The sequence below is a fragment of the Orycteropus afer genome, unplaced genomic scaffold (assembly GCF_000298275.1).
Source record: "Orycteropus afer afer isolate SDZICR_OR568_19922 unplaced genomic scaffold, OryAfe1.0 scaffold00001, whole genome shotgun sequence".
NCBI classification, from domain to species: Eukaryota; Metazoa; Chordata; class Mammalia; order Tubulidentata; family Orycteropodidae; genus Orycteropus; species Orycteropus afer.
Genome location: NW_006921588.1, coordinates 4,026,886 through 4,039,213, shown reverse-complemented (window position 1 = coordinate 4,039,213; position 12,328 = coordinate 4,026,886). Strand labels below are relative to the sequence as shown.

General features: G+C 39.7%; 1 protein-coding gene across 1 annotated transcript in view; it reads right to left on the bottom strand.

Moving 5' to 3' along the window:
* The window catches only part of STAT4 (signal transducer and activator of transcription 4), a 140,311-nt gene that overhangs the window by 12,660 nt on the left and 115,323 nt on the right, over positions 1-12,328 (bottom strand). The window contains exon 14 of the mRNA XM_007939151.2: positions 884-967. Coding sequence (XP_007937342.1) covers positions 884-967 — 84 coding nt within the window. The remainder of the gene's footprint in view (positions 1-883; positions 968-12,328) is intronic.

Sequence of the window (12,328 nt, the reverse complement as noted above, 5' to 3'; positions counted from 1 at the left end):
CTAGTGGGTTTGAACCGTCAGCCTTCTGGTTAGCAGTCAAGTGCCTTAGGCACTACGCTACCAGAGCTCCCATGGAGCTGCTGGGTGGGTTCAAACCACCAACCTTTCAGTCAGCAGCTGAGAGCTTAAACTGTTCACCACAAGTAGAGTCAGATTCAGAGTGTGTGAGATCATGTTTGTTTGTTCATTCATGCACTTGCTCATTTGTTTACTTAACAAATACTGAATCTCTACTGTGTGTCAGGACTTGTTCTAGGCACTGGCAATTGAATAATAAATGCAACATGATTTCCTGCCTTCAAGGAATTCACAGTCAGTCATGTTCAACTTAGTTGCGAAGTTTTTTTTTTCTTCTTCTTCAGGCTTAGTGGTAACTGCTATAAGAGGATCAAAACAAATGTACCATTAATGTTCATATCTTTTGTCGTTTCTCATTAACAAATGTACCATTAATGTTCCTATCTTTTGTCGTTTCTCATTACATTTAAAAATCTTCTTCTCGAAGATTTTTATGTAGAAGTCATGAACTGAAACTATACCACTCCATGACATGGCTCAAGAACATTCATTTCTCTGTGGGCCTTCCACAGAGAGTGTCCATGACTCAGGAAATCCCAGAAAAATGCCAGCTAGGCAACATATTATTCAATATACAGCAAATTTATAATACCCATGCAATTTTATGATGTATAGTAATTTAACCAGAAAAAGTATGTTGACTATTTAGTGAATATTTAACATGCTGCTTGTCTACATTAAGTAAAAAATAATGATTAGGTGATGTAGAAAGCCTAGAAAAGAGTAGGATTTCATCTATAAATGCGGACGTATTCCTGAAAATATTATTAGTAAGTGGTAGATAGATGTTCCTTGAAACACATACTTCCAAATCGATGGTCAGGCCATAGAGGCAGATCTGCGTCTCAAAGGTTATGGAATGAAGTTCTTCTGTCACCATGTGACAGCCCTAAGAGAGAAAGAAACATTTTTTTATCTTACAAATGCATGTCTGTTATCTATTATGATTAGGCCTGTTTCTATAAATATTAATAAACCTATAAATAGATATGCTCCAAAACATCCCCTCTTATTGAACATTCCTTTTTGATTGCACTCTTATTTTAACTTTTTATTGTGATTTGAGTGAAAGTTTATAGAGTAAATTGTTTTTCCATTCAACAATTCATTCACATTCTGTTTCGTGACAAAAACAGATTCGTGACAGATTGATTGCAATCCCTCATTTTAAAATTTATTTAAAGTATATATAAGGTTTGAAAAATACCTTCATTTCCATGAACAATATGTTTTTTTGTAAAAAAAAAAAGCCAATATATTTTCCTCAGTTCACCTTTAGACAAATCATTCTTGTTTGTTTTTAAATTTTGAAAATTGATATTTTTGATTTACCAAGTATTAATAAAAACAAGCCATCTCTGTGTATTTGTAATAGAAACAGGTCTTGATGTCTCAACGAATTTGTTTAAAAAGAAAGCGAGACTTTTTCCTGCTTAAACATGGTAGCTGAATATATCCATTTTCCTCTGCTTTCTCCAGAAACTCCAATAAAGTAACAGCTGGAGTTTTATATACTTTACCATAAAGTAAAACCTGAGAGCTCAATGCCCCAGAGAGGGAGAGAGAGGGAGAGAGAGGGAGGTGGGGAGTGTGGAACGAGGGTAACAACAATAAGAGGCCCTTGTGCCTTAGTCCTCAGGGGTTGGAAGGACTAAGCTCCTCTGAAGCTGGAAAATAGAGGAGAGTTGAGCACAAGGGCACTGGTAGACAGTCAGGATAAGGGGTGGGGCTTCCCAGGATGCTGGGGGAGGAAGGTTCAAAAAAAAATTCTGTGATAGCATCAGAGGATAACCAGTACAAATTGGAGCAGGAGGAGGATAAAGGGTTTCATTAGGATGTGCCCAGGAAAAAAAAAAAAGAATTCATAAATTGGTATATTTGACTATATTGTGAAAAATTTTTTCTAGTTCTGAAGGAAAGTTGGGGGCTACATTAGTGACAGATAACATGATAAAAAAAATCAAATGAAAAATTGAGGCAACTATTAAATCCAAGGAAAATGAAAAGCAATTCAAGGCTGGAAATACAATCACAGTAGGCTCCATGTCTCAGTTGTTAGCAATAATCATAGCAATGTAAACATTGAGTACATTCGTTAAACCAAGATATAGTTTATAACAATATTGTAAAGATTTGGAAAATTATTGTATGGAAAGCTGGTAAAAGAGAGCCATAGCTTGATCTCCTTTGTGGAATGAATTCAAGAGTTAAATGTCTAAAAAAATTTTTTAAATCAAGAAACTCCAGTATCAGTATGAAGTTTACTGCTCAAAAAATGATCACCTGTGGGGAGTGGGACCTGGGGGAGTAGGACAGGCACTGCTGTTTTTGTTTTTCTGTTCTCTGTGATGAAATCTTGCAGCACTTTGCTACTCAGAGTGTGGCCCAGGACCACCGGCATTGTCACCATCAGAAGCTTTTTAGTAAACGGAATAGCAGGTCTACTGAATTTGTATTTTAACAAGATGCTGGGTGGAATTTGGGGGTCAGTTATACTCAATGTAGTGTATCCACTTTGTGTTTAGTCTCCAAAGTGATGTGGAGAAGTTGAGATCCTATAGAAAGCTTAATCAAGTTTGAAAAATAAGCCCTGTGGGAAGATGTGAACAGAAGTAAATTATCTAAACCAGAAAAGTCAGGATGGAGGTGGGGTTGGAAGCAGCAGGGTCACCTCTGGGAGAAAAGGGGATCTAATATTAATATGACTTAATAAGTCAGAATTCATTGCCATTAAATTTAAATACAAAAAAAGGTATAATGTGATAATGGTAGCCCTGGTGATGCATCAGTTAAGTGCTCATCTGTGAATCAAAATGTTGGTGGTTCAAACTCATCAAGCGGCTCCATTTTAATCTGCTCCAGAAAAGACTACAGTCCCGGAAACCCTATGGGGTCATTGTGAATTGAGATCAACTAAATGACACCTAACAACAACAAAAATATGATAGTGTTAATAATAATTATATGAAGAAGACTTTGTTGGTAATGAGGTCTGTTAAACTTAGGATTTGTTAGAAGAAGAAATCTTGTTTCTTTTGACTAGGTCATTGTCATACCTGACTGTACCTGAGGGTAGCTAGATTGACTTGAATGGAATTGCTGTTTACTGGGTTAGTAGAAAGTTACATATGATGAAAATTTCTTGTTGTGTGCCTTCATGGAGAATCCAACTTGTAGTGAGCCTACATGACAGTGGAACTGCCCCATAGGGTTTCCTAGGCTGAAATCTTCATGGGAGCAGATTGCAAGGTCTTTCCTCCTGTGGAACTGCTGGTGGATTCAAACCACTGACCTTTTATTTAGCAGCTGAGCACTGAATACTGCTTAGACCACCCATAAAGTACAGTGCCAGACGGTCTCCCAGTATAGCTGCACACTCAAGGGCCAGTCCCCTCTGCTTTTCCTCTACTCAACAGTGCTAAAACAAATTGTTGTTTCTTTAGTTGAGCATGAAACAAGTAGTTGGCTTGTGTTTGGGCACCAAGTTGAACAAAAATGCATTTTTAAACAGTAGAAATCACATTGTCCTTTGGGGGCACTATGCAAAGCATCGAGACCAACTAAGGAATTCACAACTGACATTTCACATTCATCACTAGGAGCCTTTCACATTGAGTACAATGGTGAGTAGGATGATACAAGCCTCTGCAGAACATTTATGAGGCCTGAGGCAAGCACCCAGATGGAGATCTATATACTGTATGTTTAAATATTTAAACATTATAAAGCAAGCTAACAAACTGTTAAAATATGGTCTATCCTCCTGCCATGACATGTAAGTTTTCAAATGACCTAATGAGCCAGATTTTCACTCCTCAGAGTTCCACTGGAACATGGTGTTGCAGAAAGTTGATTCCTGGACCATGGCCCACCATGGATGCCTATTGTAGCCCCTTGGCCTCTCCTGTGCCTATAATTTTTGCATTGATGTTTCCAACTGTGCTTGGGAGTCCTGGAAGTAGGATTGAGGTCTTTGGGGCTGGGACTTCTGGGGTCTTGAACTCTGGGCAACTATATCACCTTGACCCCATGTATTTCCCTCTTTGTAGGGAAGGATGCAGCTGGAGGACAGCAAAGAGAGCCTTTTTGAGTGTGAAGACCCACGCCTCCCCAATTTCCTCCTCTCTATACTAACTTACAGACTTAAATGTACATATGATGTGATCTCATAATGGATAATTCCCTCAGATAGTTCAGTTATAGTGCTTGTCTAGTCCCCATGCAAACTTTTCATCCAAGTTCAAAAGTGTGAGAAACCAGGACTCCACACTTAGAGACAGAGCAATGACCCTAAGGGCTTCCCACTAACTTTGAAAAAAGTCTTCTTGCTTTATATATTATCTTTGTTGTTGTTGTTGTTGTGTGCTGTCAGTTGGCCCCGACTCATAGCAACCCCTCCTTGGGTTTCCGAGGCAGTATCACTGCGGAAGTAGGATTGCCCAACCTTCCTTCCGAGATAGTAAGAGGTTTTCTCAGTGATTCAAATTATAACAGAAACTAATTTCTCATATTTACTTAAAACCCTTGACTCAATTGTGAGACACATTTAGAAATGAAGCTGACATACATAATGGGAAAAGAACCTTTTGGCAAATGGTAGCATCATTAATTTTCAAAGCTTGCAAGACCATCAGTAATAGTCTTCATTATTCTTTCAGTGCAGTTCAAGCCAGAGACACTGTGCAATTGCACATTCCTAGGGTCCATTTCTTACAGATTGGAAAAATATCATAGACAAGATGCATCATTAATGTCTGTATGAAAAGCTGTTCTTATCATCTGAGATGATTACAGATTTAAAATATCCATATTTATGATGTTTGTATTATATGACACTGAATATTATACTGGATTGACTGTACTTTACTTTTAAAGAAAAGTGCCCATTGGATAATCTGGTAAGAAACTGGAAAACTGGCCAAGCAACTTGACTGGGACACCACTTGGTAAAAAGGCACACGATTTAATGAAAGGTATGTGCTGTTGCCACCATATTATTTTTTGTTTCCTCTGTTCAGTGCTCTGTGGTACACCCTGGATACCTGGAATATGCTAGCAAATGGTTATGGCTTTTGCTTCAAAGAAAACTTCTGCTAAGAAAAATATGATTGGAATTAGAATGATTTTCATCTCACTTTCTTGCTTTCTCTCAACAAGCTATAATCTATGACAATGTTGTGCATGGAAAACTATGTGGTACAGAAAACAACTAAAATAATCCATTCATCTACTCAATTATCTAAAAATGGTTCAATCACATGAGACAAATCTTAATCACAAAATCATTTACAAAAATGCAAAATTCAACTATAACATAAAGCTACTGTGTAAATGATACTACATTCTGAAAAGCCTGTTTTTTAGTGTTATTCTTGTACCAATTTCTCCCTTAAAAAATGTTGCTACCACTTAAATTAGGTCATAAAGAAAACAACTTCCTGTGAAAATGCTTTGGGGTACTTGGAGTGTGAGTAGTGTATCTGTGTTTGAGAACACTGAACCTTGAAAGAACATCTGTTTGGCTATTTTGTTAAATGAAACTCAAGTCATCCAGGCTTTACTAATAGCTTCTTTGTGCTTCATGACTTTCTACCACATAAACAAAATTACTTAACACCTCAGTCTGTGGCTAAAACTATTATTTATCAATTAAAGCCTACTGACAGAGTGCAAACTCAGAGAGTGCTATTCCACCTTTCCCATTCAAATAATTTTCACATTTCAACAATCACTCTCTAGGTGGCTCCTTGCCAGATAAGGACCTTGGAGGAAAAGTTGCTTCCTGGGAATGTTTATTTTACAGGGCACAGAGAGATGGTTTCAAAGTTTAGCTAGTTGCTAGGGGAGGGAATAATTTCTTCACTGTGACTGTCAATGAAAGCTTGGAGAAAGTGGCAGTGTGACTTCAGTTTCCTCAAGGGGCACTGTGAAATTCCAAAGCAAATTCTTCTTTTTTCCAAGTTTATAATTGACTAAGGTATATTTCTATCTACTTGTATTCCTATTTGACTCTAGGACTAAAGCACTGTGTTGCATTGTTGTTGTTGTTAAGTGCCTTGAGTCAGCTCCTACTCACAGCGACCCCTCCTTGGGTTTCTGAGGTGGTATCACTACAGAAGTAGGATTGCCCAACCTTCCTTCGAGGAGTGGCTGGTGGGTTTGAACCGCCAGCCTTCTGGTTAGCAGTCAAGTGCCTTAGGCAAGGAGCTAATTCAGTAAAGCATTTTATAGACATTTGACAGAGAATTGTCTATACCACAGATATTTATCTTTTTTTTAATCATGCTTCTACCATTCTCTACATCTTCTTTAGTGTCTCTCTAATGACCTAATTGTGAAAATTCTTAAAATAAAATTCATTTAAAAAATTTTAAAGACCCTATTCTTTTTTGTAGGAGCTCTGGTAGTATAGTGCCTAAGGCACTTGACTGCTAACCAGAAGGCTGGTGGTTCAACCCACCAGTCACTCCTCGGAAGGAAGGCTGGGCAATCTACTTCTGTAGTGATACGGCCCCAGAAACCCAAAAAGGGGTCACTATAAGTCTGATCTGATTCGACAGCACATAACAACAATAACAACAACATTCTTTTTTGTACTTTTGAAGCTTATAGAATCTTAGTCAAAGAAGCCTGGGAGATATTCTAGTCCATTGGTTTTCAAGTTTGTTAATCTTGGAACATGTTCTTGAAAGTAAATTTTCCCCCCATGTTCCAATATGTAAACATGGATTTCCCTTTTCACACACTTGTAAAGCCAGGAGGCCCTGTGTGTCTTGCTAGGTGATCTCTTCTTCGATAATCTGAGCCAAATAACTACAGAACACTACAATTTTAAGAAGGTTAAGAATGGAGACCTTAGGGAAATGGATAATTCATAATATTAAAAAAATTATCCAAGGGGAGACAGGGCAAGATGGTGAAGTGAGTGGGTATACCCATGTACTCCCCAGTAACTAACTCACTCAGGCTGAGATCTCAGAACTCTGGACATCAGGCGAGGTATTGAAGAATCGAGGTGAGTCCAGAAGCAAGGGAGAAGAGGAATAGGGTTGGTTAAGAAGGTGGGAGATCCTACCCCCGAACATCAGGAGTGCTCCCTCATCACAGCCATTTCGGGACAGGGTCTAGCTAATGCTCTGCACGTGGCACACAGAAAAGGAGCTAATATGAAGTTCTAGCTTGATTTTATTGTTGTTGTTGTTGTTATGTGCCATTGAGTTGGATCCAACTCATAGCGACCCCTCCTTGGGTTTCCTGGGCGGTATCACTACAGAAGTCGATTGCCCAACCTTCCTTCCGAGGAGTGACTGGTGGGTTGAACTGCCAGCCTTCTGGTTAGCAGGCAAGTGCCTGAAGCAATACACTAACAGAGCTCCTAATTGGCTGTGGTAGTGAGTGGACCACACATTTAGGAAGGGGTGAAGGGAGCCTTTGGTGCTGCATGAGAGTGCTGTTGAATCTCATTGAGGCCTATGACGGATAGGCAGTTGGACTGGGAAGAATTGCAAAGGCAGCAGAGAAAGGAGATACTTCAGACTGACAGGCGAAAGGATATGGGCCACAGCAAGACACCATGGGAGTGTCTGTACAGGGGTGTCAGTGAGGGAAAGACATAGAAAATGCCACACTATCAACACAGGAATCTCGAGCTCTACCACTTAAGGCAGTGACTCTGAATAACTAAACTACGCCCCCCCCCCCTCAGCCAATTCAGTGCATGCACATTCAATTCCAGAGACCAAGCAAACAACTTCTGAGCAGTACTGGGGAAAAAAAACCTAAGGATAAGAGTGCCATCTAGTGTTTCTCAAGAGAAGGTAACAAACTCACTGCTGCTGGGCCATTCTGACACACAGTGAACCCGAGGTGTTTTGGGGAGATGCCCTGTGGCGTTCCTGTGGTACTTTCAGTACTCTTTGCCAACACCACAATTTGAAGGCATCAACTCTTTTTCAGTCTTACTCGTTGTCCAGCTTTCACATGCATATGAAACAACTGAAAATGCCATAGGTTGGGTGAGGCATGCCTTAGTCTTCAAAGTGACTTCCTAATACTTAAGAGAGGTCTTTGCAGCAGATTTGCCCAGTAAAATACGACATCTGATTTCTTGACTGCTACTTCCATGGGTGTTAATTGTGGATCCAAATAAAATGAAATCCCAGACAACTTCAGTCTTTTCTCCATTTATCATAATGATAGGAAAACATCTGATTTTCTTCGCTTCCAGTCAAGATCCATCTGACATCAGCAATGCTATCCCTCATTCCACATCCTCTTCTGAATCCAGCTTGCATGTCTGGCATTTCCCCTTCAGCACACTGCTGCAACCGTTTTTGAATTACCTTCAGCAAAATTTTACTTGTGTATGATATTAATGATATTCTTTGATAATTTTCACATTCTGTTGGATCATCTTTCTTTGGAATGGGCATGAATATGGATCTCTTTCAGTAGGTTGGCCAGGTAGCTGTCTTCCAAGTTTCCTGGCCTTTCCATGTTCCTTTTGCATTTTCATACAAAATGGTAAACCTCATAAGGAGTCCTGGTTAGCACATGGCTGTTAACCAAAAGGTCGACAGTTTGAACCCACCAGTCCTGGGAAAAAGATGTGGTAGTCTGCTTCCCTAAAGATTACAGCCTTGAAAACCCTTTTGGAAATTCGTACTCTGTCCTATAAGGTCACTATAAGTCAGAATCGACTCATGTTAAAGGGTTTGGTTTTGGTTAACCTAATAAAATTAACAACTACCTAAACCCAGTGTCAAAGGTAAGTTTGAGGTGCACATGAGGTGGAGGACATTAGAGAAGCAGATGGAGCCTCTTGTCTTCTCTGCACCTAGGTGGCCTGTTCCTTGTGCTCCACCAAACACGGAGAGGAAAATATTCTGCCCTTGCCTCACGAGTATGCGCTTTACAGCAACGTGTTCCTTGAGATTTGTGAGTGACTTTCCTTTCATTCCCATCTGAGTGGGTATGTCCCATCTGCTTTGCACCAGGGCCCCAGGACTCCATCTGTGGGTTTTCCACTCTGTTCAATTACATTGAATCTCACCTGGCAGCAACATATTCTGGGTAAACATCTTTCTGGTATTCTTTGCTTTCAGCCAACCTCTATCTGACGTTAGCAATGATATCGCTCATTCCATGTCCTCTTCTGAATCCACCTTGCATTTCTGGAAGTTCCCTGTCAATATAGTGCTGCAACCATTTCTGAAGTATCTTCAGCAAAATTTTACTTGCATGTTATGTTAATGATATTGTTTGATAATTTTCATTCTGTTGGATCACTTTTCTCTGTACACAAATATAGTTGTCTTCTAGTTTTTTGGCCAGATAAGCTGTCTTCCAAATTTCTTGGCATAAATGAGTAAGTGCCTCCAGACTGCATCTGTTTGTTGAAACATCTCAGTGGCTATTCCGTCAATTCCTAGAGCCTCTGCCCCTCAAATTCCTTCTGTGCAGCTTGGACTTCTTCCTTCAATATCATTGATTCTTGATCATATGCTACCTCCTGAAATGATTTATCATCAACCAATTCTTCTTGGTACAGTGACTCTTTGTATTCCTTCCATCTTCTTCTGATGCTTCCTACATTGTTCAACATTTTGCCCTTTAAAATTGTAACTTGAGGCTGAATTTTTTTCTTCAGTTCTTTCAACTTGAGAAATGCTGAGTGTATTCTTCCCTTTTGGTTTTCTAACTCCTGGTTGATGAATTTCATTATAATGCTTTCCTCCACCCTCTCCTGTTCAGCTCTTTTATCTCATCATTTCTTTCATTTGCTTTAGCTATTCTCCATTCAAGAGGAAGTTTCCGAGTCTCTTCTGACATCCATTTTGATCCTTTCTTCCTTTCTTGTTGTTTTGGTTTTCTAGTGGTGCTCTAACAGAAAATACCACAAGTGGGTGGTCTCAACAAACAGGGATTTATTCTCTTACAGTTTAGGAGGGTAGAAGTCTTGAGTTCAAAGTGCCAGCTCTAGGGGTTGGGTGAAAAATCCTTGATCTTTGGCTTCAGCTCTCTTATTCCTGGCCCGCTGAAGCTGGAGGCTTCTTTTAACTCAGACAGCTGCTGGCTGCTGAGTCTGACAAACCCAAGGTCGACAAGTAAAATGTCATAGTCCCCAAATTATCAAGCAACACGGCAGGCCACTCATTCAAGTTCATTAACAGTCCTAAGATCACCCCACAACATGGCAGTTCATTAAGATGAAGACTCAGCCAAATGCAGGATCCAGATGTGCAAAAAGCTAGGGAGACCTTTCTCAATGCTTCTTTTTACACACTGGAAGCAGACCACATCCCTAAGGCAGCTACTCAGCTGCTGATTTTAGATTCCACTATGGAGCTGATTATCAGTCTCATCCTGGGGAATAACTACATCCAGCTGCCTAGCCACTCAAAACCAGGCCCAGCCAAGTTGACAGATAACTTTAACTACCACACTTGTCTTCTAAATAAACTTGTGCTTTCTTCATGTATGATGTTCCTGATGTCATGCCACAACTTGTCTGTTTTTTGGTCATTGTTGTTCAGTGCTTCAAATCTGTTCTTCAGTTGGCCTCTAAATTCAGATAGCATATAATCAAAGTTGTATTTTGGCTCTTACTGGCTTGATTTTTTTTCCTTTACTTTGCACTTGCATATGAGCAGTTGATGGTCTGTTCATAGTCAGCTCCTGGCCGGTTTTGACTGATTATATTGAGCTCCTCCATCACCTCTTTCCACAGATGGAGTCCATTTGATTCCTGTGTATTCCATCTGGCAGGCCCACATGTTTAGTACCATTTATGTTGTTGAAAAAAGGTATTTGCAATGAATAAGTAGTATTTGCAATGCAAAAAAGTATTTGCAAAATTCTATCACATGATCTCTGGTGTCATTTCTATCACCAACGCTGTGTTTTCCAACTACCAATGATTTTTCTTTGTTTCCAACTTCCGCATTCCAATCATCAATGACAATCAATACATCTTGATGGCATGTTTGGTCATATATCTGTAAAACCAAACCAAACTCACTGTAATTGAGTTCATTCAACTCATAGCAACCCCTCCTTGGTTTTCCAAGGTGGTATCTCTATGGAAATAGATTACCCAGTCTTCCTTCTGACGAGTGGCTGGTGGGTTTGAATTGTCAGTCTCCTGGTTAGCAGTCAAATGCCTTAGGCACTACACTACCAAAGCTATGGGTACGTGCAAATAAAAATATTTAGGTGCAGGCACATATATTCATTCAAGACACAGAATGAGTGTTCCTCAGATATAGCCAAACACCTTTCAACATTATTTTTTCTGGGTTTGAAGGCTTAGGACCATAGTGTTATGGGACAATTTAGTGAACTGGCATAATACTGTTCACAAAAATCATGATCTGCATCCTAGTGAAGTTGAATAGCATCTGGAGCCTTAAAAGCATGCAAACAGCTATCTAAGATATAACTATGAGTCTCAACTCACCAGGAGCAAAATGGGAAGAAGTTAACCAAAGCATTAAAAATAAACAAAAAAACCCCCACTACCATCTACTCGATTGCAACTCATAGCCACCCCTCCTTGGGTTTCCAAGGCGGTATCTCTATGGAAGTAGATTGCCCAATCTTCCTTCTGAGGAGTGAACTAAAAACATAGAGAAGAAACAAGTCTACAAGAGATATAACCCCATCTACCCTGAGACTAGGAGAACTCTGTGGTACCCAGCTAGCACCACTGACTGTTCTGACTGAGGACACAACAGTTGGTCCCAGACAGAATGGGAAAAAAATATGGAATAGAATCCAAATTCTTAAAAAACAAAACTGAAAACCAGACAAACCAGAACACTAGAGACTATCTATCTGAGATCATTGCCCTGAGATACTCTTTGAATCTAGAATACACGGGAATAAAACGGACTCCATCTGTGGAAAGAGGTGATGAAGGACCTCCTATGATCAGTCAAAACAAGGCCAGGAGCTCACTGTGAACAGACCATCAATTGCTCATTGGCCTGAGACCAACTTTTAGCAAAACAGTGATACACAAAATAAACTCTGAAGAAGGAATTGCAGTCAACAACATGAAAGAAAATGTGTGTGAGTTGTTGAATGGAAAACTGATTGGCTTTGTAAACTTTCACATAAATCGCAATAAATAGTTAAAGAAAACAAACATATGACTGGTGTCCTACTTAGAAACCATCAGTATGAGAACAAAAGGTCAACAATTTCTCAAAAGCAGAGGTGAGAAGATAAGGGGGCAGGGAAACCGGAG